Source organism: Leptidea sinapis, chromosome 24 (assembly GCF_905404315.1).
Source record: "Leptidea sinapis chromosome 24, ilLepSina1.1, whole genome shotgun sequence".
Lineage (NCBI taxonomy): Eukaryota > Metazoa > Arthropoda > Insecta > Lepidoptera > Pieridae > Leptidea > Leptidea sinapis.
The window spans coordinates 9803756-9824123 of record NC_066288.1 but is presented as its reverse complement, the minus strand read 5'-3'; the positions used below and the strand labels follow the sequence as shown (position 1 = coordinate 9824123).

General features: G+C 38.3%; 1 protein-coding gene across 1 annotated transcript; it reads right to left on the bottom strand.

Annotated features, from left to right (window-relative positions):
• Positions 1 to 22: 22 nt before the first annotated feature.
• On the bottom strand, positions 23 to 19818 carry LOC126971762 (nucleolar and coiled-body phosphoprotein 1). The gene is made up of 6 exons (XM_050818157.1): positions 19654 to 19818; positions 18431 to 18593; positions 12897 to 14931; positions 9881 to 10124; positions 8387 to 8492; positions 23 to 5017 (listed from the first exon to the last, which is right to left on the bottom strand). Exons 2-6 carry the CDS (start codon positions 18512 to 18514, stop codon positions 5006 to 5008), a joined length of 2481 nt encoding a protein of 826 aa, XP_050674114.1. The 5' UTR covers positions 18515 to 18593; positions 19654 to 19818; the 3' UTR covers positions 23 to 5005.
• Between the last annotated feature and the right edge of the window lie 550 nt (positions 19819 to 20368).

The window sequence follows — 20368 nt, the reverse complement described above, 5'->3', positions numbered from 1 at the left end:
TTTAAAAATGACAACAACAGTGGGGAAAGCAAAATATTTATTTAAAACCTTGTTTATATTCAGACTTTGTGAACAGAGCACTCATCCACAATACCTATAAATATAAAACATCATTTTGGTGAACAATACTGCATTTCATTCAATTCCCCGCAGTTACAGTTAGTTTATACAGACAATCAACTGGCTGTGTGGTCGGCCAATAATCATGATGTGAAATGCTTCTTGTTAAATTTCGGTTCTGAAAAAGTGAGCTAGCCACCAAAGGTCACAACATTTAAGTAATTGGTACACTGTGGCACTACAGTGGCAACATTTCTATAAAGCCGGCGACTGATAGTTATTATACAATGACGCTTTATACACATAAGGACAAATCATTCGCAGTCTGGAAGCAAATGGTAAAAGTGTGACAAGTAAGTGAAGACAATATAAGCCCACTTTACCCTATAGTCGTGAGGCAACTGTTACTGTCCGAATTAGGTTCTAAAATCAACATATTACGTAACCTCAACTGAACAAATGTTTTACATTGCTGTCTACTGTCCAAGAATATTTAAAAAAACTGGAGTAAGTGTGACAATGTATAGATATAGCAGTCAAAGCTTATTATAGTGTTATTTGTGGTATGCTATGCAGTAATGTTCAACACTATTCAACATGCATACATTTGCAGCGATACCTACGTGATATGGTTCACGTACTGACAGCAAAGCGGGAAATAAAGCGCGACTAATTGAACAGAATTTTAACAAAAGAGATGTGTTGATAATTAACATTTCTATTGAACCCAAAGGGTGGTCGCAATTCCGGGTTCACGCCCACTTGAATACGTTCAGTTTCAATGACTCGCATTTTTAAAGTATCTACTACATTTGCTCAAAAAGAAGATTTTACCATCTTTGTTTGGCGTGCGGATAGCTAATTTGTTCGCACTTCATCGTACCTACATGATGGAAATCTTCCCTCTGCACCCTCTTCTACCCTCGCTACAACATAATTTAATTGTGTTTTAAGTTGCCATCTGATTTAATCATTATACAAAACAATAGTATTTTTCCAACAAATATTTAACATGTTAAAACGCATCAATTATTTAAAACATATTGGAGACATCTCACATCTGAGCAAATAACAATAACTATACATGTATTAATTATAATAGTCTGATAACTACCTATAACAAAAATTATATTCAAATTCATCTCTTCAAATATTAACATCAATAAACATCTTAAGTAATATGGAAAATATTAATTAATTCCATTCCAAGGGTCTCGTACACCTAGCGGCCATGAACTCTTATTGCGATTCAATTGACGACCTAAAATGAACTGCTTTGCTATTTCATACTCGACGTCATTTGAGCGATCCAATTTAGGTTGACGTCGAATCAAGTCGGAAATTGAATCGCAAACTGTTTTAGTTCGTTCATTCATTCGTACCATGAGGTAATATTTCAACCTAAATTAGATAGCTTAAGTGAGCGATTCAAAAAATGTTACAACTTTCTTAGCGGAAAGTGAATCTTGTTGTTAATAACTTTTAAAAAATAGTGAAAACATACAGAAAAGGAAAATTTAATTGATGAAAGTTGTGATGAGAACACTTTATTAGACTTTATTGTAAAACAAACTACTGAAAATAAATACCGAAAATAAAAATATTAAAGACAAGGCAGTAAGGCCTCTGCCTATTTCTGTTCGCAAGAACGAATTAAACAAAATATACCCTGTGCTCCTGTCAAATCAAACGAATGGAGGTGTGTTCATAACCTCGTTTTAAACAGGTTCGTTTTACGAAAACACCTAATCAAACCTTTAATTTGTTATTCAAAGAACGACAATATATAACTATTATTTAATGAGCACAAAAAAGGGCTTAATGGTTTATAATTTGACGCTATAGTCTTACTTTTTTATCTTTCTTTCTTTTCTTTCAATTTTAAAATGCATTTGTAGTAATTTTCACGCAAAAAATCCGCTAAAATCATATCATTTTAGGTTTCGAAACGCAACGCACATAGTTCGAGTAAGAGAGACAGACCTATGCAACGGCTTTACAGCGTCATCTCTTTCTCACACCGCGGACCACAGACAAATTTCTTTCGTTCATTATTTCATAAGGGAACGCCATTCATTTATAGGCACTTCATGGTACGAATATTAGCGATTCACTTTAGGTACCTAAACTGAACTGTATCTGAATTGAATCGCTACTTAAAAGTTGATGGTAGGCCATGAGGTGTCTTCTGCTCCACACGTCACCTGTGATCTCGACTGTTCTGTCACTAGTCTTTCCAGTTTTCACGCACTAGATCACCAGCGCCCTGTTGAGACGTTCCGGCCGCAGCCGTCTGGACACTACTTTTGGTTGCGTGACAAAGTAACTATTGTAATAAGGGCCCACTTAGAATCTAAGCGTTGCCAAAGATCATCTCGCGTCAGTGATCTTCGCCCTTGTCATTAGTGTCACAAATGTCAAAAACTACCAATACAAATAATGCAACTAGCTTGAGTATATACATTATAATATTATTGCTAATTTCATAAATACTTAGTTAAAACATTAATAAATACCAATAGGTAAGGCTTTTACTTACATACCTACGTATGTACTCAGAACGACGTATATCTCCCTTTTATTTCACTCGCTACACACAGGTGGGTACTATTTCGTTGTGTAGCTTTTCTTCGAGTCGTTCGTCTTATGTTTAGCCAGCCTTGTTATAGGTATAACTTTAAGGAAAACTACCTAAAGGAAGAGATTCAATAAAATCTCATTTGTTCCCTTAAGAGCTTTTGTTCACAACAGATGACTAGAATATGGCAAACTGAACACTGCAGCGCTCGCACTCTACCCGTGTCTGGTTGTGATCACGGACTATTAATAAAAGAAGGACTCCGCCGTGATATAAGCAAGTTAAGCAATTTTATGCTAGTGTGTGTGCGGTCACGGGATATACCAGTCACACAATTTTTTGTCCCTTAGATAATCATATATCCACAAATATTTTTTGTTTTTACGCTTGCACAATGCACAACGGCATTTTTAAAATATTTGATTGCGACGCAAACTGATCTGTTACAGACGATGGCAAATCTCATAATGGCGATCCGATTGGCTTGTTTTAGTGTAAGTGATGCGTGGGGCTATGTATTTACATGTTTACCGGCTTGTTTTGGTGCCTCATTGTTATGTAAGGTGGCACGGAGTCCTTATTTTTTTACTCGTCCGTGGTTGTGAGATTTGAAGTGGTTTATTCCCAAGACAACCGAGAGAAGTTATGCACAACCTTGTTAAGTATAACTAAGTTTATAAGTATTTATTGACACTTGTCTTTAGGCATCCGCCGTTTTTCTCTTATCGGTTGTGTGCTGTGAACCCTTTTTTTTTGTTGCCACTTCATTAATAGTGTGTACGGCTTCCTAGTTCCTCGATTCAGCCAATATCCGATCGAAGACATACGAAGAATGTCACGTACTGATTGAGACAATAAATTTAAACTTTTATGCCTATATCACATGAATAATTAATAACATACAGAATGAAAGCTTCCGAACCGTGTATAAATTTATTTTCATAGGGCTCTGTTTGGCTTGGAAGATTAAAACTGAAATACTGAGTTTTTGTTTTTGTTCACGCCTCAACTTTATACCGCAATCTTATTTACATTATTCGAACGGTTCATCCTCATCCTTTCAACATGGAAGGATCATCTATGAGTTGTTGTATGTGGATGTATGTATAATTGTACTAATAAATATATGGCCGGTTTTTTCCTTCGGTTTTACTGCCAAAACTACTAGTCAATCATTACCGGACAGTCCGATGGTCCGGCCGTACCAAATTCGACCATGTGTTTATAATAATTTGTTAAGTTTTAACTTTTATTATGTATGTATGTATATATTCTATAAATAAATGATGAATGTAGGAATAAAAGACAGTTCAGTTATTAGAGCATTAATAACTTCTTATACGCATTTTTTAATTTAAAAAACGACCTGTAATTTAAGAAGCACACCAATGAATGTTAGTCAAAAATGGATGACTTAAAACATTAATCAACATGAAACATTATGCATAAATAATCATCATCAATATCCAAGCAACTAAATAATCATAAATCATTTTTTTGAGTATGTGTCATGTGATTGACACTGACAGTGACAGTCAAAAAATAACATCATAGCTACCATAGTCACCTTCATCTTTTTTTGACTGACCTTCATAAAATGTTGCCGTTATTAGAAATTATTAAACGTTTGTACTTCAATTTTAAACATTAAATTATTTTGCGAAAAGCTTTTTGTGTTTATATTCTCAAGAAAACAGAAACTTGTTTCAATGGACTTTCAGATGTTGCTAATAACTAAAAAGAATTACATCAATCACATTTCTCCTGCACCCTTCATAATTTTTTTCTTTGATCTCGCTCATCTCAGAACGGCTAAACCGATTTGAATTCGGTTTTTACTGGTGTATTGTGACAAGCTTGCCGTTACATTCATTTGGGTCACAAATTTAAAAGCTAATCGAAATAATACGAGCTTTAAAATGTCGAGCTTTGAAACACGGAGAGTCGCGGGCGCAGTGTAATTATTATTACATGATTAATTACCTACTTACATTAAACTCTTTTTTATAGTCTGAAGGGTAACACATGTCACAATATAGTGAACTGGCTCACTTTAGTGCGTAGGTATCAGGCTCTCACACGGTACGTCCTGGCACTCGTTATTGGCATGCACTGTCTGTCTAAACTACCTAACCTTACATTATAGATAAAAAATGCCAAGGTCAAACATAGCTATAGCAGGAGAACGCTATAAATATATAATATATCATATCTAACAATAATTTGAAACGAGTAAATTTACATCACAAAACTGATAATACCTCAAAATGGGTAAAATGAGATACCTATTATAATTTGTCGTGTAAAAGTCGAAACACGCAGAGAAGGCGCGTGCGGCTCGACGCTGTGAGCTGTCATACCGCGCGGTCAGCGATGCTCCTGGACAAACAAACGTATCTGATTACCACCAGTTTAACCAATGGTAGACCTCAGACCTGAGAAGAACGGGCGCAAGAAAATCAGCGGGATTTTTTTTTAAATAAAAATATGGATTACAAAGTAATATCGTACAATAAGCATTTATAATTAGTCCGCTCCATTCCTAGTCTGTGGTATAATTAAGAAAATCATTTATGTTTTATTAAACCCACACAAACGATTTTTAGAATTCTTTAATATTTCGTAACTCATTTGTTTTGTACATTTTCTGGGATCATATTATTGAAAAAGCATATACGTCCAATACAAGACTTACTAACTCGACCTAACCGCGTAGTAGGCATTATAAGTTTATGTTTGTTCCTCGTGTTAACATTATGATTGTCACAATTTCTAGCAAATTCCTCAATGTGCTTATGAACACAATCAAGAATATAAGTATTAATTTATAATATATTATTAATACGTTCTATAAACGTCATTGGTTGCATCAGTCAAAATATTTATTTCTTAATTTTTTTTCTCTTATTCAACCTTTATAGGACCTAGGTTATAAATAGCTCTAATAGCCCTCTTCTGCAGCACAAAGATGGTATTAATATCGGCTGCACTGCCCCATAACAATATACCATAGGACTAAATACTATGAAAATAACTAAAGTGAACTGATGTGCCGTATCTATGTCAGTTTACTGTCTAATTTTTCTAACCGCATATGCTGTAGAACTAAGCCCTTTCGCCAATCCTTCAATACCCAATGACCCAATCCCATTGCAATTTGGAATCAACAGTAATGCTAAGAAATATAGCAGATTCCACCGGTTTTACCACCGCTCCATTTAATAAAATATTCGCATCTACTTTTTTGGTATTTGGCGTGGTAAATTTTATATATTTAGTTTTATGACTATTTAACAATAACTTATTGGCGCTAAACCAGTACACGATATCATGATGGGTGTTCAACATCGCCGAAATTTAATAATTATTTCTTGGCAGTTATTGCTTAAATCCTTTATTTAGTAATTCATATTACAAACTTTAAGTTTAACCAAAGAAACGCTGATTATATATATATTTTGGTTAAAATAAAAAATAATTAATCCAAAAGATGTATTTCCTTTCTTTCCTTTAATCATAAATATTAAACCTTAGGTAATATATCTGTTAATTTGCATGTTAAACTTTTATAATATTGAATGGAATAGATAATTATTTTTGTTTACTTATGTTTTCTCAACAAGCAATCAAATTAATAAGGGGGTAAGTAACAATTTAATGAAGGAAAAAATGCAGTAAACTTTCATTTTAGCAAAATTGTTCAATATTATAAGTTCATTATCGCTTAAATTGAACATACTATTTAAAATATAAATAAAAATAGTGGGAAAGTTTGGCATAAATATTGATATTCAGAATCGTATATCTTTAGTACATTATTGAAAATAGCGTAATATTTTTTTTTTATAATTAACTAGAAACATTATCCCTAATTTAAAATAATAAAATATATTCTTCTTTTTCTTTTGAAATAAGAATAATTTTTCTACGATTGGAAATAAAGTACCAAATTATTTCCATAAAATCAGTTTTTTGGCCCTTCTGAAAAATCAATTGTTCCGCCTTATACTATTTTTCCACTCAGGGTATGAATATTGAATATTGCTGTCATCTCTGGTCTGGCGCACCCCAGTATCAACTGGATCCATTTGACCGCAGAGCTGCTCGAATTCGCCTCTGTGAAAGTTGCGAAGGGGCGTGCGTCGCTTCTTGTGTGTCTTCTACTGCAATAATCACGAGGGGTTTTCTGAAGAGCTTTTTGACCTGGAGCCGAATTCCAGCTTCGGACGACACGCCACATATTAGGATTTCATCCTAACCATCTGGATGTGTGGCGTTCTTAAAACTTTAAGCTACAATAAGGCGCTCATATAAAAAACTTATTTATAGACTAAGTTCTGCAGGGTTTTGCGATTAGGCAGCTAACACATATTGAAACGGCAGGACTTGTATAATACAGCTAATTTCATAGGTCATCTCTTACGGAAGTCAAGTCATAAACATAATGTTAGCCAATTAAAAAAGTATGATATACACAATGTCAATACTCGAAACAAATATAATAATATATACTGTAATAGTGAAATTGCTAAATTTTTTAAAGTGGCTTGTATTATATTTTATATTAAACTGGAATATTTAAATATTAGCAACACAAATTTAAGTTGACGTCTCATATAGCCGAATGGTTAGTGACCCTACTAAACTAGAGGTCCCGGGTTCGAATCCCGGTAGGTGCAATAATTTATATAATTAATATGGGTGTTTGTTTCCGAGTCATGGATATTTATATGTATTTATGTATGTTTAGTAAGTATATTGTATTAAATATATCGTTGTCTTGTACCCATAGTACAGGCTATGCCTAGTATGAGGCAAGATAATTTGTGTAAAAGAGTTTCAATATTATTATTATATTATTAAAAAGTTAAATGTATTATAATCTAATGATTATTAATTTAATGATAAGGATAATTGGTACTTATATTTCTAAATTTATAATTATTGAATATTGTCATACTCATTTGAATACTTTTTTTTAATAAACATTTGTATTTAATCCTGGCTTGCACTAAATGACTTACAAAGATTAACAGTGAATAAAGTTTAATTGAACTTGAATTTAAATATATATTATATGCAGCATTCTATCAATTTTGAGCAAAGAGCCTATTGAGCAATAAATTGAGCAGGGTCCAAAAGCTCCACCTAGAAATAGGATCCAACGAAACAGAATCTACAGATTCTAATCTACTGAGACGAATCAAGGATTAAATTTCTGACATAGAAGTCACCATAGAAGGAATTATCACAACCCATCTTGGTTTCCCCTACAATGGTTATCAACAAGTGCACAACAATATGTTAAGCTGACAGAGTTCCCAAAAACACGGAAAAAAGCCTGCATCAGGGCCGACCGTCCTGGTCGCGCAGTCTTAGATCATAATAATATTATTGTCTGTCATGGACAGGTGACGCCACCTGCCCGCAAGTTATAAGATTCACGAGTCCACACACACGATAGTCCCATTCCATAAATAAGTGTATAACTAGTTCGGAAGCTCAGAGAAGAAAGCTTTAGCTTTGTCGATCAAAGGGTTTATTTGAGCAGCAGCAGGAGTTCGTCCCTTCAGCAGCAGTCTGCGGACTTCCCGCTCTAGGCATAAATTACAATTTTTACGATGATTGTCATTAATTCTTGTTATTTTTCGAATGTCAATACCAAATAGCATTCACGAATTTAAATTGAAGCATACCTTCGTACGTTAAAGATTCAGTTGTAAGTAAAGGATCTCGCTAATGTTTTACCAGGTCGACCATGCGGTGAAGGTCGAGGTCCCTGGTGAAGGGCGCCACGTGCACGTCGAGCCGGACCCTGCCCGGTTCCTCTCCGCCTTCCAGAGACGATGATGTGCTGGAAATAATTAGAATAATTTTTATGTAGGTAAGAGTGGGCAAACTTTCAAGAGGCTCACGTGATGTGGGGAACAACCGCCCATATACATGTGCAACAACAGCGTTCGATTACCGTTACCGGCCTTTAAAACTGAAGTATGCTCTAAACTTGAAGGCCCGGGGTCGTATCGATGCGGGAAAACAATAGGCAGTTATTGATTCTACAAAGTGGCTGTGTTTGGAAAGAAGTTGCTGACAAAACACGCGGTTGTAGAATACCAGACGTCACCATGATGCGGGTGAAATTTTGCATTTTGACGTAATGTCCGGTAGTGGAATTCGGCTGCAATCAACTTGACAACTCCATTGAGCACTCTCCGTAATCTATGCGGTAGAAGATGCAGAGAGAACGCACATCTCTATGCAACGCTAAAAAATCAAGTCGACCGGATATGACTTGAACGTCCATGATTCTAGCCACGTTCAGATCTGGGCTAGACGAGGGCCAGTCTTTAGCTTTTAAAGAGTCCCGAACATTAACATCCAGCTAAGCTTGGGCAGTTCGTTATAAAGTGCAGAGACTTGCTGCAAAGTCCAGAGTATATTTTTAAAAAGCGTATGCATTTGTTGTCAAATCTCTAAGCTAAGAGATTTCACAACACGATCTAAGACAAACAGTGTATCTAGTATACACTTTGGCTGTAGTCTTTATATAGAAGAGAAGTTTTGTGACTCTTTGCTAAGAGAACCCTTGCCAAATGATGACTGATGCAGGATGATAACCATCTTGCAATTTTTCCACTCAGCAATAATTATTAAGAGAGTTTGGCTGGAAGGTGTTATTGCATCTGCCATATAGGTCCGAACTTGCGTCTTCACATTTCCGCCTGTTTCGATCTCTTCAGAATTCTTTAGACATTGTCATTGTTAATATCAAGATAGGACTGCCAAAACTATGTCGTTTATTTTTAACCCCCATTTAAGCCCCATAATGTCTACAGCAACAGATGTAGTTAAATGTATATTAACTTTGAATAAAAAAGTCCTTAGTTTTCATATTATAAACTGCGAATAAACTTTTTTCCTAACCTTACATACACTACTGAAGATTTCCGTTTTGCGAGATGCAGGCATTTTATTAAAATAGGAAGTAGAGATACAAATAATTTGTTATGTTTTTAAAGTTCTAGGATTAATACACAAATAAAATTTGAAAACAACATTTTATGAACAATAGGGGCTCGAACCCACGACCTATGGCGTTTCGTGCCAGTGGTTTGCCAACTGAGTTAACCGTTCGCGTGACGTATTGTCATAAAATCTTGTATGCTTTATTGCCAGGTACTCTCAGGTTGTTCGTAAGATTTTGTTATCAAATTTTATTTGTGTAGTAGAGATACCGTTTACCTGGCAATCATCTGCTGCGTGTCGTGCTGCAGCAGCGGTAGCTGGTCTTCGGTGTCGGTGTCATGGGGACGGGGCGGGGTGGGCGGCGCCGCGTGGCACTCGCACTGGCAGCGTTCGGGCGGCACGTACGTGGGCGGCGGGCCGGAGTCACGCGCACCCGGCAGGGTCTGGATCCGCTTTGGCTGCTTCCGGCGCTCCGGCACTTCCGCGAAGTCGATCCAACCCGCCTTGATGCCCGCGCCCGCTGCAGGCGACACATGTTTATTAGTAATAATAATAATAATATTGACACACATTTACACAAATTATCCTACCCCAAACTAGGCATATAGCCTGTGTTATGGGTTGCAAGACAACGATATATTTAATACAATATACTTACTTAAACATACATAAATACATCATATACATCCATTACTCGGAAACAAACATCAATATTCATCACATGTTAGCACCTACCGGGATTCGAACCCGGGACCTCTAGCTTAGTAGGTAGGATCGCTAACCACTCGGCTATACAGGTCGTCAAGTTAATGGTCACAATTTTTTTTTTATATAATCGTTTATAAAATGCTCACAGTATACCTTCATTTATTTACGGTGTGTGTGGATGATGCAGCTAATGTACTCAATAACTTTTGTTTTGTACCTATAAATTAACATTGACTTTTTTGACTTACTCGTGTAAGGCATGACTATTTGACGTTTGAGTATGTTTGTTGCATCACTTTACATATTATATTGTATTTGAAATGATTTGTAAAACTATGAAAATGTAAATCTTGATTTAAAAGAGTGGCAATGAGTTTCTTTCTACTTCTTCTCAAGCTCCTAGCTCGAACATTTCCGAAGTAGCAGTAGTTTAATAAGAATTTTGTTTTGACATTCATAAGTGTCATCTCCGTGACCTACATGAATAAAGTGATTTTGATTTGATTTGATTTAATGATACTGCCGTTTTCATTGAGGGATAGAGAGATTTAATTCTTCGTTCTACTCTGTTATTCCCACATCAAATCCTTCATTCACAAAAGTCAAAGAGTTCCACACGACCCAGGCCCGTCAAATCAAATCAAATCAAATAAAAATAACTTTATTCATGTACGTCCCGGAAATTACACTTATGAATGTCAAATAAATGTTTTCTTATTGTTCTACCGCTACTTCGTAAAGGGAGCTAATGAGAAGAAGTAGCAAGAAACTCATGGCCACTCTTTTATATCAAGATTTACATTTCCATCGATTTACAAATCATTCCGTCAACTGCCGGAGCCGGGCGTTCGATTCGACAATATACGACGACTTTGTTATATATACCCACCTACCTGTCTTACTATGGCCGTAGTATTTTTAGTGTTCATTAATTTATATTAGGTAATAATAATAATAATCAGCGGGTACATAGATCTCGGTATTCGAGGGCCACTAAAGTTTGGCTAAGGAAAGTTGGCACTGAAATTATTTACAAACTGTGTTTTGCTATAACAATATCGTGATTCATTTAATACTAGCAATGCCCCCCTCCCCATATTTCACTTAGTCATTATTTAATCATTGCATTAAATTTACATTTTTAAATTCGTTGTAGGTATCTTTTGAAGGGAATGTCCGATTTTAATCATTTTAAAAGTACTTTACAGGTATTGAAACGGTCTTCAATAAAATAAATTGAATGGGATAAGGATTAATACAGAGGTATGAATGTATATGTAATATATGTTTTGATTGTTGTCGGCACTTTTATCAACTTTTAAAATCTAAAAAAGTAGTTATAGTGGCATAGCTACAGTAGTTGGACGGGGACAATTTAAAGAAATTAACATCTTGACTGTTGCTTCATAATATATTCTTGATAATGTAATGTATGTTCATATGCACATAAGTGAATTTGCTAGAAACTGTCATAACCATAATGTTAACACCAGGAACAGACATAAGCCTATTAAAGCCTACTCGGCTAACTCGAGTTAGTCTTTAGTGGGGCGGTGTATGTGTAAAACAAAAGTATTACGATATTCAAAATAATCGTTAAAAACGTTTGTGTGCTACTATAACATAAATGACTTTCATAATGATACCGCAGATTGGGAATGAAACCATGGCCCTCAGGGTGTTAAATAATAAGTTTAATTATATGATATTACATTGCAAATATATGTTTTTCTCTTTAGTGGTCACAGAACTACTATTATTTTGTCTTTTAGACCCTGATTTCGGTATCTTCTTATTATAAATTTTTTCCATATGATTTTTTATAGATAATTTGAGAGATTAGACTAAATTTATTAGAAAAATTTACCCTCACTGCCGCTCCTAGTACGCGGACGTTCGGGGCGCGGCGGAGCGGAAGAGGAGGATGCAGCTCGCGTGCGCCGCGGCAGGTGGATATGGAGCGGTTCTGCCGCGCAGTCCGCCGGTGCTGGGGCCGCGCCGGCTGATGTCATGCTCAGCAGCCCTAGACGCGCAGACGTCACAGCCCGGACGCGCGGCCGCTGTACTGACGCCGGTCGCTGAGCGCCCGCGGGACCCCGCTCACGCACCGGCACGATCGGCAGCGCCAGCGATCGTTCCTGCGGCAGCGTGGTCGGCACGTATGGGAGCTCCTCGAACGATTCTTGAACAACAAGACCACGTCGCTCTACATCACTGCCGCCGTGTGCCACTACCTCCGACCCGCCATCCGACTCGGAGGAGTCTCGCCCGGTATCTGGCGGAGTGCCGGGCTCAGAGCTCGATTGGCAACCTTCCACCACCCTCTCGGTATTCCGATTACATATTCGCTCACCATCATCGTGGAACACCCCCAAGATGCTGTCCGTCTCCTCGACGGTGGGTACAATTGGTAGCTCCGACGCTGATGGTCGATGACCGTCATTCTCGAGGAAACCGGGTATTGAGTCAGATATTTCACTTGTTAGGCTAGGTGTTTTTGTAATGCTAAATTGTGTGCTAAAAACTTGCTCTCGACTGCCTACGTGTGTGCTAAATAGTATTTTTTCTTTTCTTTTCATCTTACCTTCATCAGCAACCGGCGACATTGCAGGGTGAGAACATAACTCTGGTGAGACTAAGTCAGATGGTACCGATTCCTCTGTTCTTTGTTTTTCGATGACAGCTTGCGTGTGAACTGTTGTTGCTACAGGTGGAGATTCACTTCTTTTTAGTATCGGACTACCTGGTTTTTTTTCTGTTGGTGAATGCAGCGGAATTATAATACTTCCGTCGGGCAAAACTGTTCTTTGTATTGGTTTGATTATGGGCGCTGATATAACAGACGCAGGTCTCTCCGGCATGCTCCGCACTTGCGGTGCAGAAGACGGGCGTGGAACATCACGCGACGAAGATTGCTCCACTTGGTTACGACTTGCATCTTTTTCATCAGGTGGCGTCCGCAACGGTATGTGAATAATACCGTCTTTGGTATCTTCATAATATTTCAATTTTTCACCTTTGGATTTATCTGCGGGTGTTTGAGGAAATTGTCGTGGAACCTGAATTACTGGTGAACCATCACGTGGGCTAGGTGAAGGAGATGTCACACTTTTGCGCGGAGTCTTGAACAAAGATAGCACTGAACCTTTTATTTTTCCAGAAGAAGTGGGAGTCACTGATCTATCGCGGCTTTTACTACGGGACCTTCCTTCGTTAAGGCTCTTTTTTCGTTTCAATGCATCTAAGGGTGAGTCTGGTGACGCTATTGTTTCTCTAGATTTAAACAGTGAACAAAAAGAAGATTTACGTGACACGGTTACACCGCTGGGTGAAGGTGTTCGACTATCTCGTAAGTGTCTCTGTGGCATCTGAGGACTTAACGAAATACTTGCTCCCTTCGTTTGAAACGATTGTATAGAAGTATCATTTAACTCAAGTGAAACAGGCTTGCGAGCTGGTTCTGCGCTTATGAGAGTCCTGTCACTTTCGTCGTCCTCATCATCGTTATAATCTTCATCAGGTTTAAGTTTTATGCGAATAATATTTTTGGAATGATTAGCATCTTTATGCGTATCTACTTGTCGCGTATTAGTTCGTGATTTCGATTTCCGTTCTTCAACGCGAGCTCGATTTTTCGTTTCTTTTTGCCTTTTTTCTTCATCAGCAGTTAAATCTATTGGATTTAATAGAGTATTTGGTTTTGATGTCAGCGCTGCGGATGGTATCCGCTCGGAAATGCTGGTGGGACAAACGGGAGCAGCAACTCGAGATGCAATTGATGATCTAGAAGTGGAACTTTCTACTGTCGCTTCTGTGCGCACCTCGCGGTGATCACGGGAATCCGTCGGAGGCAAAGCGGCGACTGCCGTGTCAGTGGACAGCTTGGCAAACTCAAGCAACCGTTCCTCGACCGCAGCTGCACATATCTCGGGGTCTGTTTCTATGGGCTTTGGCCCACAGAACGATGTTTCCAGCAGCATTTTATGGGGTGAAGGTGATCTGGAAGCGCCGGAGACAACCGACAGACGTGAAACCCTACTCGTGTGACTGAAGCCAGACAAAACCGAATGCGCCGAACACTGAGAACCCACACTGGACAGTCGACTCGTCCGTCCAGACACAGCTAATAAGGCAGTTTCGGAACATTGGCTGTCCTTACGAGAATGTCTCCTAGACGGCGGAGCGGTTGGAGGAGGTCGGGTCTCCTCGTTTCCCGGGGCACCTTCCATAAAAGCGAGCTCTTCCGTCGACGAGCGCAGATCGAGTGCACCATCTTCGCGGAACCCAAGTTCCAGACGGGCTTGTTTCTCATCCCCACCCCCGTTTCCTGTGAATAGAGCCAGCTCGGGAGAGCTATCGCGCGAGTCGTGGTGGCTCGAGCTGGAGGCGCGGGAGATGTCGATGCGGGGTGCGGTCGGAGCGACGAGCGCGGGCCCGGGGCCGGCAGTGGTGGCGGTGGCAGCGGGAGCCACGGGAGCGTCGTGCACGGCTGGCGAGGACAGCGAGCGCGGGCGGGCCGCGGGCGGCGCCAGCGAGTCCGCTCCGTCCGCTGCGACTGCTCCAGCCGGATCCTCGCGAATTTCAGGCAATCGAAAAGTTTGTTTTGTTTCTGGACTTGACTGAAACAAACAAGTATAATATTCGTAATAATGTAGTGATATGCATAAAAAGGGGTGTACTTAAGGATAAATACATTATAAAGATTTTTATGATATTATATTTATTTACTTAATGTATTAAACTAGACTATCACACTTGTTAAACTGAATAATTTTAACAATCTTCATCGTAAGTAGATCAGTTTGGACATTTTAAGTTTTTAACTGGTTTTTTTAATCTTAACCTAAAGATTTAATAAATGAAAAAACATTTTACCTATTGTAGGTAGTAATTTTAAGATTGCTTGCTTTAATTGCTGCATGGTAACATGTTCATCACAAAAAATTATTATTGTATAAATATCACAACTGAAATAGAGGTAAGTATTGGGTTTTAGAATGCAATGTAGGTAATCTATTTATCATTATCAATATTTACGACCGGCTTTGACAACGAACACAGGTGACACAGGTAAACAAATACTTATCAGATTCCTGATGTAAACAAATACTTATCAGATTTTAATTACATCAATTTATCAATCTATTTATTTGCGTATAAACATGGTATGTTAGGCAATATGTCAGTTTCACATGTTTTGCCAGGTTTAACTAGGCATGCATATATTTAGGCTAAAAGCCGGTCTCACTCCCCGTGTAGGTATCGTAAGTAACCTCTACCTACGAGAGATTATAAGAAAAACATAAATAAAGTAAAGCATATTATTAAAGGTCATTGCGATCCAAGTGTAAATTTTTAAGATCCCTAAAAACACTGCAAAAATCAAATTTAAAGTGGTTATTATTATAATGAAATTACCATTCATGATAGCTACCTACTATCTCCAACTAATGCGCTGAAATATGTTTGCATGTCAGGAGCAATTAAATATTAACTAAGATAAAAATAAATCATTACAGACTAGCATAATTAGAAAATAATTAATAAATATTGTTTGATTAATTATTAATAAATAGTTTCACATTTCATGTCATCACATTACACGCAATTTAGAAATTCAAATTCAAAAGTGGTATAAAATAATCGCTCGCTTAATCAGTGTCTAAGTTAATTCATAGTCTGTTATTTAATAATTTACTGTACAATCTGGCACTCATAGCAAGGCAGCTTTTGTCATATTACAAGGTCTGTGGGATTTCGTTGAATATTAATCTATTTAGATCCATGCGGTTTCTTTGAGGGTGAGTGTCACAAACTTTCTTGAATAAATTACTATTGAGTTTCACAAATACACTTAGTTCATAGATATAAAGACATGCAAGTGATGATAGACCAAGTTTCCCGAACAGAGGTCTGCAAGACTCATCGACTAAGCGTTGTAAATGGCTCTCACACATTTTGTTAGCGATATGAATATCCGAATATAATTTGTACAATTACCCTAAAACAAATAATTATTACAATCCCAGCGGATCTTCCAAGGAAGTGCCGCTTGCGCCTCTCTCTCCCCAAGAGAAGGTCGCCTTCGATGAAGGCTTAGAGGGCACTTGTCCAATGTCAACCTCAGGTGGTTTTTAGTGGATAGGCACTTAGGTTTTTATTTGAGTCCCACATAACCAACGTAGACATATGCTGCGTTGGTATCATGAGCATTCAACAGATCCCTCCCATCCTTATCCCTGAGGGAACCCTTTCCCTTTATCTAGGCGCACAAAATAGAGCAGTACGTAACGTAAAATAAATTCAAATTAACCGTCAAAAGCTTATAATGTTGTTGGTAAACAAGTAACTTTTTATTATTTGCGAAAGAGGAAAGAAACTAAATGTTTATATCAGCTTCATGGTCACTTACAAAGTCGTTTTAGTCAGGAGCTACAAGTCCACAACTATGGGAAATATCAACCGCAAAGGGAACACATTTGTGTTTTGTAATGTTTATAATGTCATTAATATATATTAAAAATAGAAACGGCCAAGAACACTTTCTCGAGGAACTCCGTACTTAGTTAATTTATGGTCAGATGCGTAGGACTTCATCGCGTAATATTCATCAAGTTTCGTTGTGACAGCGTGTTGAAGTCTGTTTGCAAGATATCAAGTTAACCAGTCAAGAGTGGGTCCCCTTATACCACGATCTTCAAGTTTTATTATTAGTAAAGAACGAGATACCGACTCTGTTGAAAGCCTTTGAAAGGTCGAAAAATATGTCTGTTAAATTGTTTAGTTTAATTGCTACAAATCAATCATATCTTTGGTGATTCGGCGTGGTACTAAAAGTGAAAGTTATGTAAATGTTAATTCAAAATAAGATAATCTTGAGTTACTCTGGTTTTCATTCTCAACAACTTGTATATATAATGTAAATTGGTGAGATAGTGTCGGTTCGCTTGAAATCTGGACATAATTTGCAGATTTCCTTTCAGGTGATCAGGTGCTTATATAAATGTAAACTAATCTGACCATATCTGTTATTCTTCTTTAAGTAAGGTGGACTTAGTATCTCCTATTTGCCAATTTTTTTGGCCCTTATAAAATAATTTATACATTCTTGTTGTGTTGGTGATGGATTGATCTCACCTTATAAGCTCCTAACAACTGCTGTTGAATAAAATCAGTTATAATCACGACTGTTTACTAACTTGTAACTGCTTTGAATTTATAAAAATATATAATTAACACTCGCGAACCGAACTATTTCTTGAAAGACCATGAAAAGGGTTGCACTTAGAGATACATAATATGTAGTGGGTCTTTATGGTAATTATATTTTAAATAAGATATTATACAAGATATATTTATGATGAAAAGGATATATTTAACATTTTAAACAAGACTATACACTTGTTAACTGTTACAATAATTAATGCTTATATATTATATATTATTATATATAAATATGGTGGTAAATAAGCGGACCTCTACTATATATTTGTTACAATAGTTATAATAGTTACTCGGACCGGCCCTGTTAATGGTTAATTTAAGACAAGTATGTACTGGTAACTGGGACCGGCATGATCAAAGGTAAGACTGGTACTGCCTTAACGAATGCAACACACGGCAATAAGTATTTAGTTTTGTATCTGCTAACGGGCATTCCCAATATTCCGTTCATATCTCCGTTTGTGGCCTACTTGAGATAAAACATCGTAACTATCGTTGCCTTTTCTGTCCCAATAAACTTATCGACAGTAACGCATCTTATCCGTATACGCTGTCTGTCAATGGGACGACGTACCTATAGCTTACCAGCGATAGAAGTTTGTAAGGAAATTACAATATAAGGCGATAAGAATGACTTATCGTCTATATTGGGACAGCTTCAGATTATTGACAGCTAATTACTGACAGTAGAAGGTAGTAATTTATCTCTATCTGTAGACAGTATATTGGGAACGGCCGTAAGCATTATTGGTATCTAATATAATGCTGTTCTATGGATTTATCTCGAACACCATATTAAATTTGGAAATCAAAGAGATTTTGAGTGCTTCGATTGCAATACTGATCAGTGTTGTATCATGTTCCCAGTGTCGTGAGCTGGTGGTGTCAGCTTACTTCATCCGAAGCGTCATGATCGAAGGACGCGATGGGGGCGGGGCCGCGACGTGCTCGACGCTCTTCACCGCTGTTCGCCGACATTCGACCTCAATTTTCCACTTTCGATATCTTTTCCTTCTGACATCCAAACCCAGTGCGTGGATGGTCACTCTCCCATACTCTGAAATCAACACATAAAATTTTTACAAGCACGCTATGGGTACGAGCAAAAACAGCATGTACAAACATAAATACGGATTCATAAAATCCCTTTCAAGATGCCGACTGTCACATCACGAGAGCGCGAAAATATAACCGCCTGTCACGCGCAGGTTCGTGTCAATCTGTCAATCTCCCTCGGAAAAACAAGGGTAATATCAAACACTAGCTAGCACAGAGAGTAGCTCCCAGTAACGGCAAATAGAGCGTCTCCAGCCAGCTTCTCGGGATGAGACTTGTACGATCTTCTTCACACTACACAAACTTCATTTTAATTACTTCTGCCTATAATGGAGGTACGTTGGATGAGGGCAGCGCAGGACCGATCGTCGTGGAAATCTTTGGGGGAGGCCTTTGTCAAGCAGTGAACGTCTTACGGCTGATGATGATGGAGTTAAGAAGCGAGGGTCCTTGCCCCAATCGTCAACTGCTCCGCAGCGGCCCCCAGTGGTGCCGGTGAGAGCAGTTCCCACGGAAACTGTCACGTTTTGAACAATATTACCGCTGCCTGGTTTGTATATGGTGCCTGTACTCGGATAATGTAAACACATTAACTGTAGACTGTCACTTAATGTATAAAGTTTTACTCACTAAGCTTAGTTAATGAGCCTCTCGTGACCACGTTTAACTTTAGTTTAATAATTACACTTTTATTTATTAAGAATTTTATAATAATATTTTAACGTTTACTGAGCCTTGCATATAATCGCTATGTATTTATCGATTTGTACAGAAATCAAATGAAACTTATACATAATGGAAATCGTTTGAGAAACAAAGTTTACCTGAGATTTTCCTTTATTATTTTTATAAATATGTACAAACTTATTATTTGTGCTACATTTCATGATTAGTCCAATACATGTTTGATAATCTTTTTCCTATTTTCATTTCGTAACCTGACTTAATTAAGTAACATTAATGTTATAGTTGAAGGGTCGATACCTATACCTGTAGCTAGCAGTGTTTGTGTATTGCACGGTGCAGGGCGCTCCCTCCTCGCTGTACCTACGCACACGAACCTCGGAGAGGATCCAATAAAGGTTAGTTCACCCGAGCAGAGTAGGTCAATAGGTTACATGGCCCAGCGCACTGCTCGGCCACTCGCGTCACGAGCCCGCCGCGTGTCGGGCGCGGCGCCACATCGGTCATCGATCACACGGACGCGCGTCGCCCTGCCAGCTGCCACTGGGGCCGGGGCGGCACTCGGCTGACACCGCGGGACGCTGCAGGCCGGAGCACCCTGCGGCTCGCGACTGCGCCCCGCGCCGTACCCCGCGCATGCGTCCTGCCTGGTGTTGCCAACTCCGTGCCGCCATTGACACTATCCCTGTATCTCAGGCTCCTTCCAAAATGCGGCTACTACGTCTAAGTTTTTTTTAAATGAAAATAAGGGACGAGGCGAGCAGGACGTTCCGCCGTTGGTAATTGATACGGCCTGCCCATTACAATGCAGTGCCGTTCAGGATAATTGAAAAACCCAAAAATTCTTAGCGGCACGAGCGGTTGTCAAGTCTCATTTGCCCTGTAATTTCTAGCTAGCTACGGCGCCCTTCAGGCCGAAACACAGTAATGCTTGGAAACCGTGAAATAAATTGCCTTGATCATGTCTTTCTTACATCCATTTTAGAACTACCACATTAGTAATCGACACATATATCACGGTTCATTACCTACTAAACGCACGTATATCCGTACCCTAATCGATTATTTCGCTATTCATACAGCCAAATCAAA

Coding starts and splice junctions, on each gene's coding strand:
- LOC126971762 (XM_050818157.1), bottom strand. CDS start 18,514: ATGTCGGCGAACAGCGGTGAAGAGCGTCGAGCACGTCGCGGCCCCGCC. Junction 14,932..18,430: donor ATCATGACGCTTCGGATGAA/GTAAGCTGACAC, acceptor TGTTTGTTTCAG/TCAAGTCCAGAAACAAAACA. Junction 10,125..12,896: donor GTCGCCGGTTGCTGATGAAG/GTAAGATGAAAA, acceptor TGTCGCCTGCAG/CGGGCGCGGGCATCAAGGCG.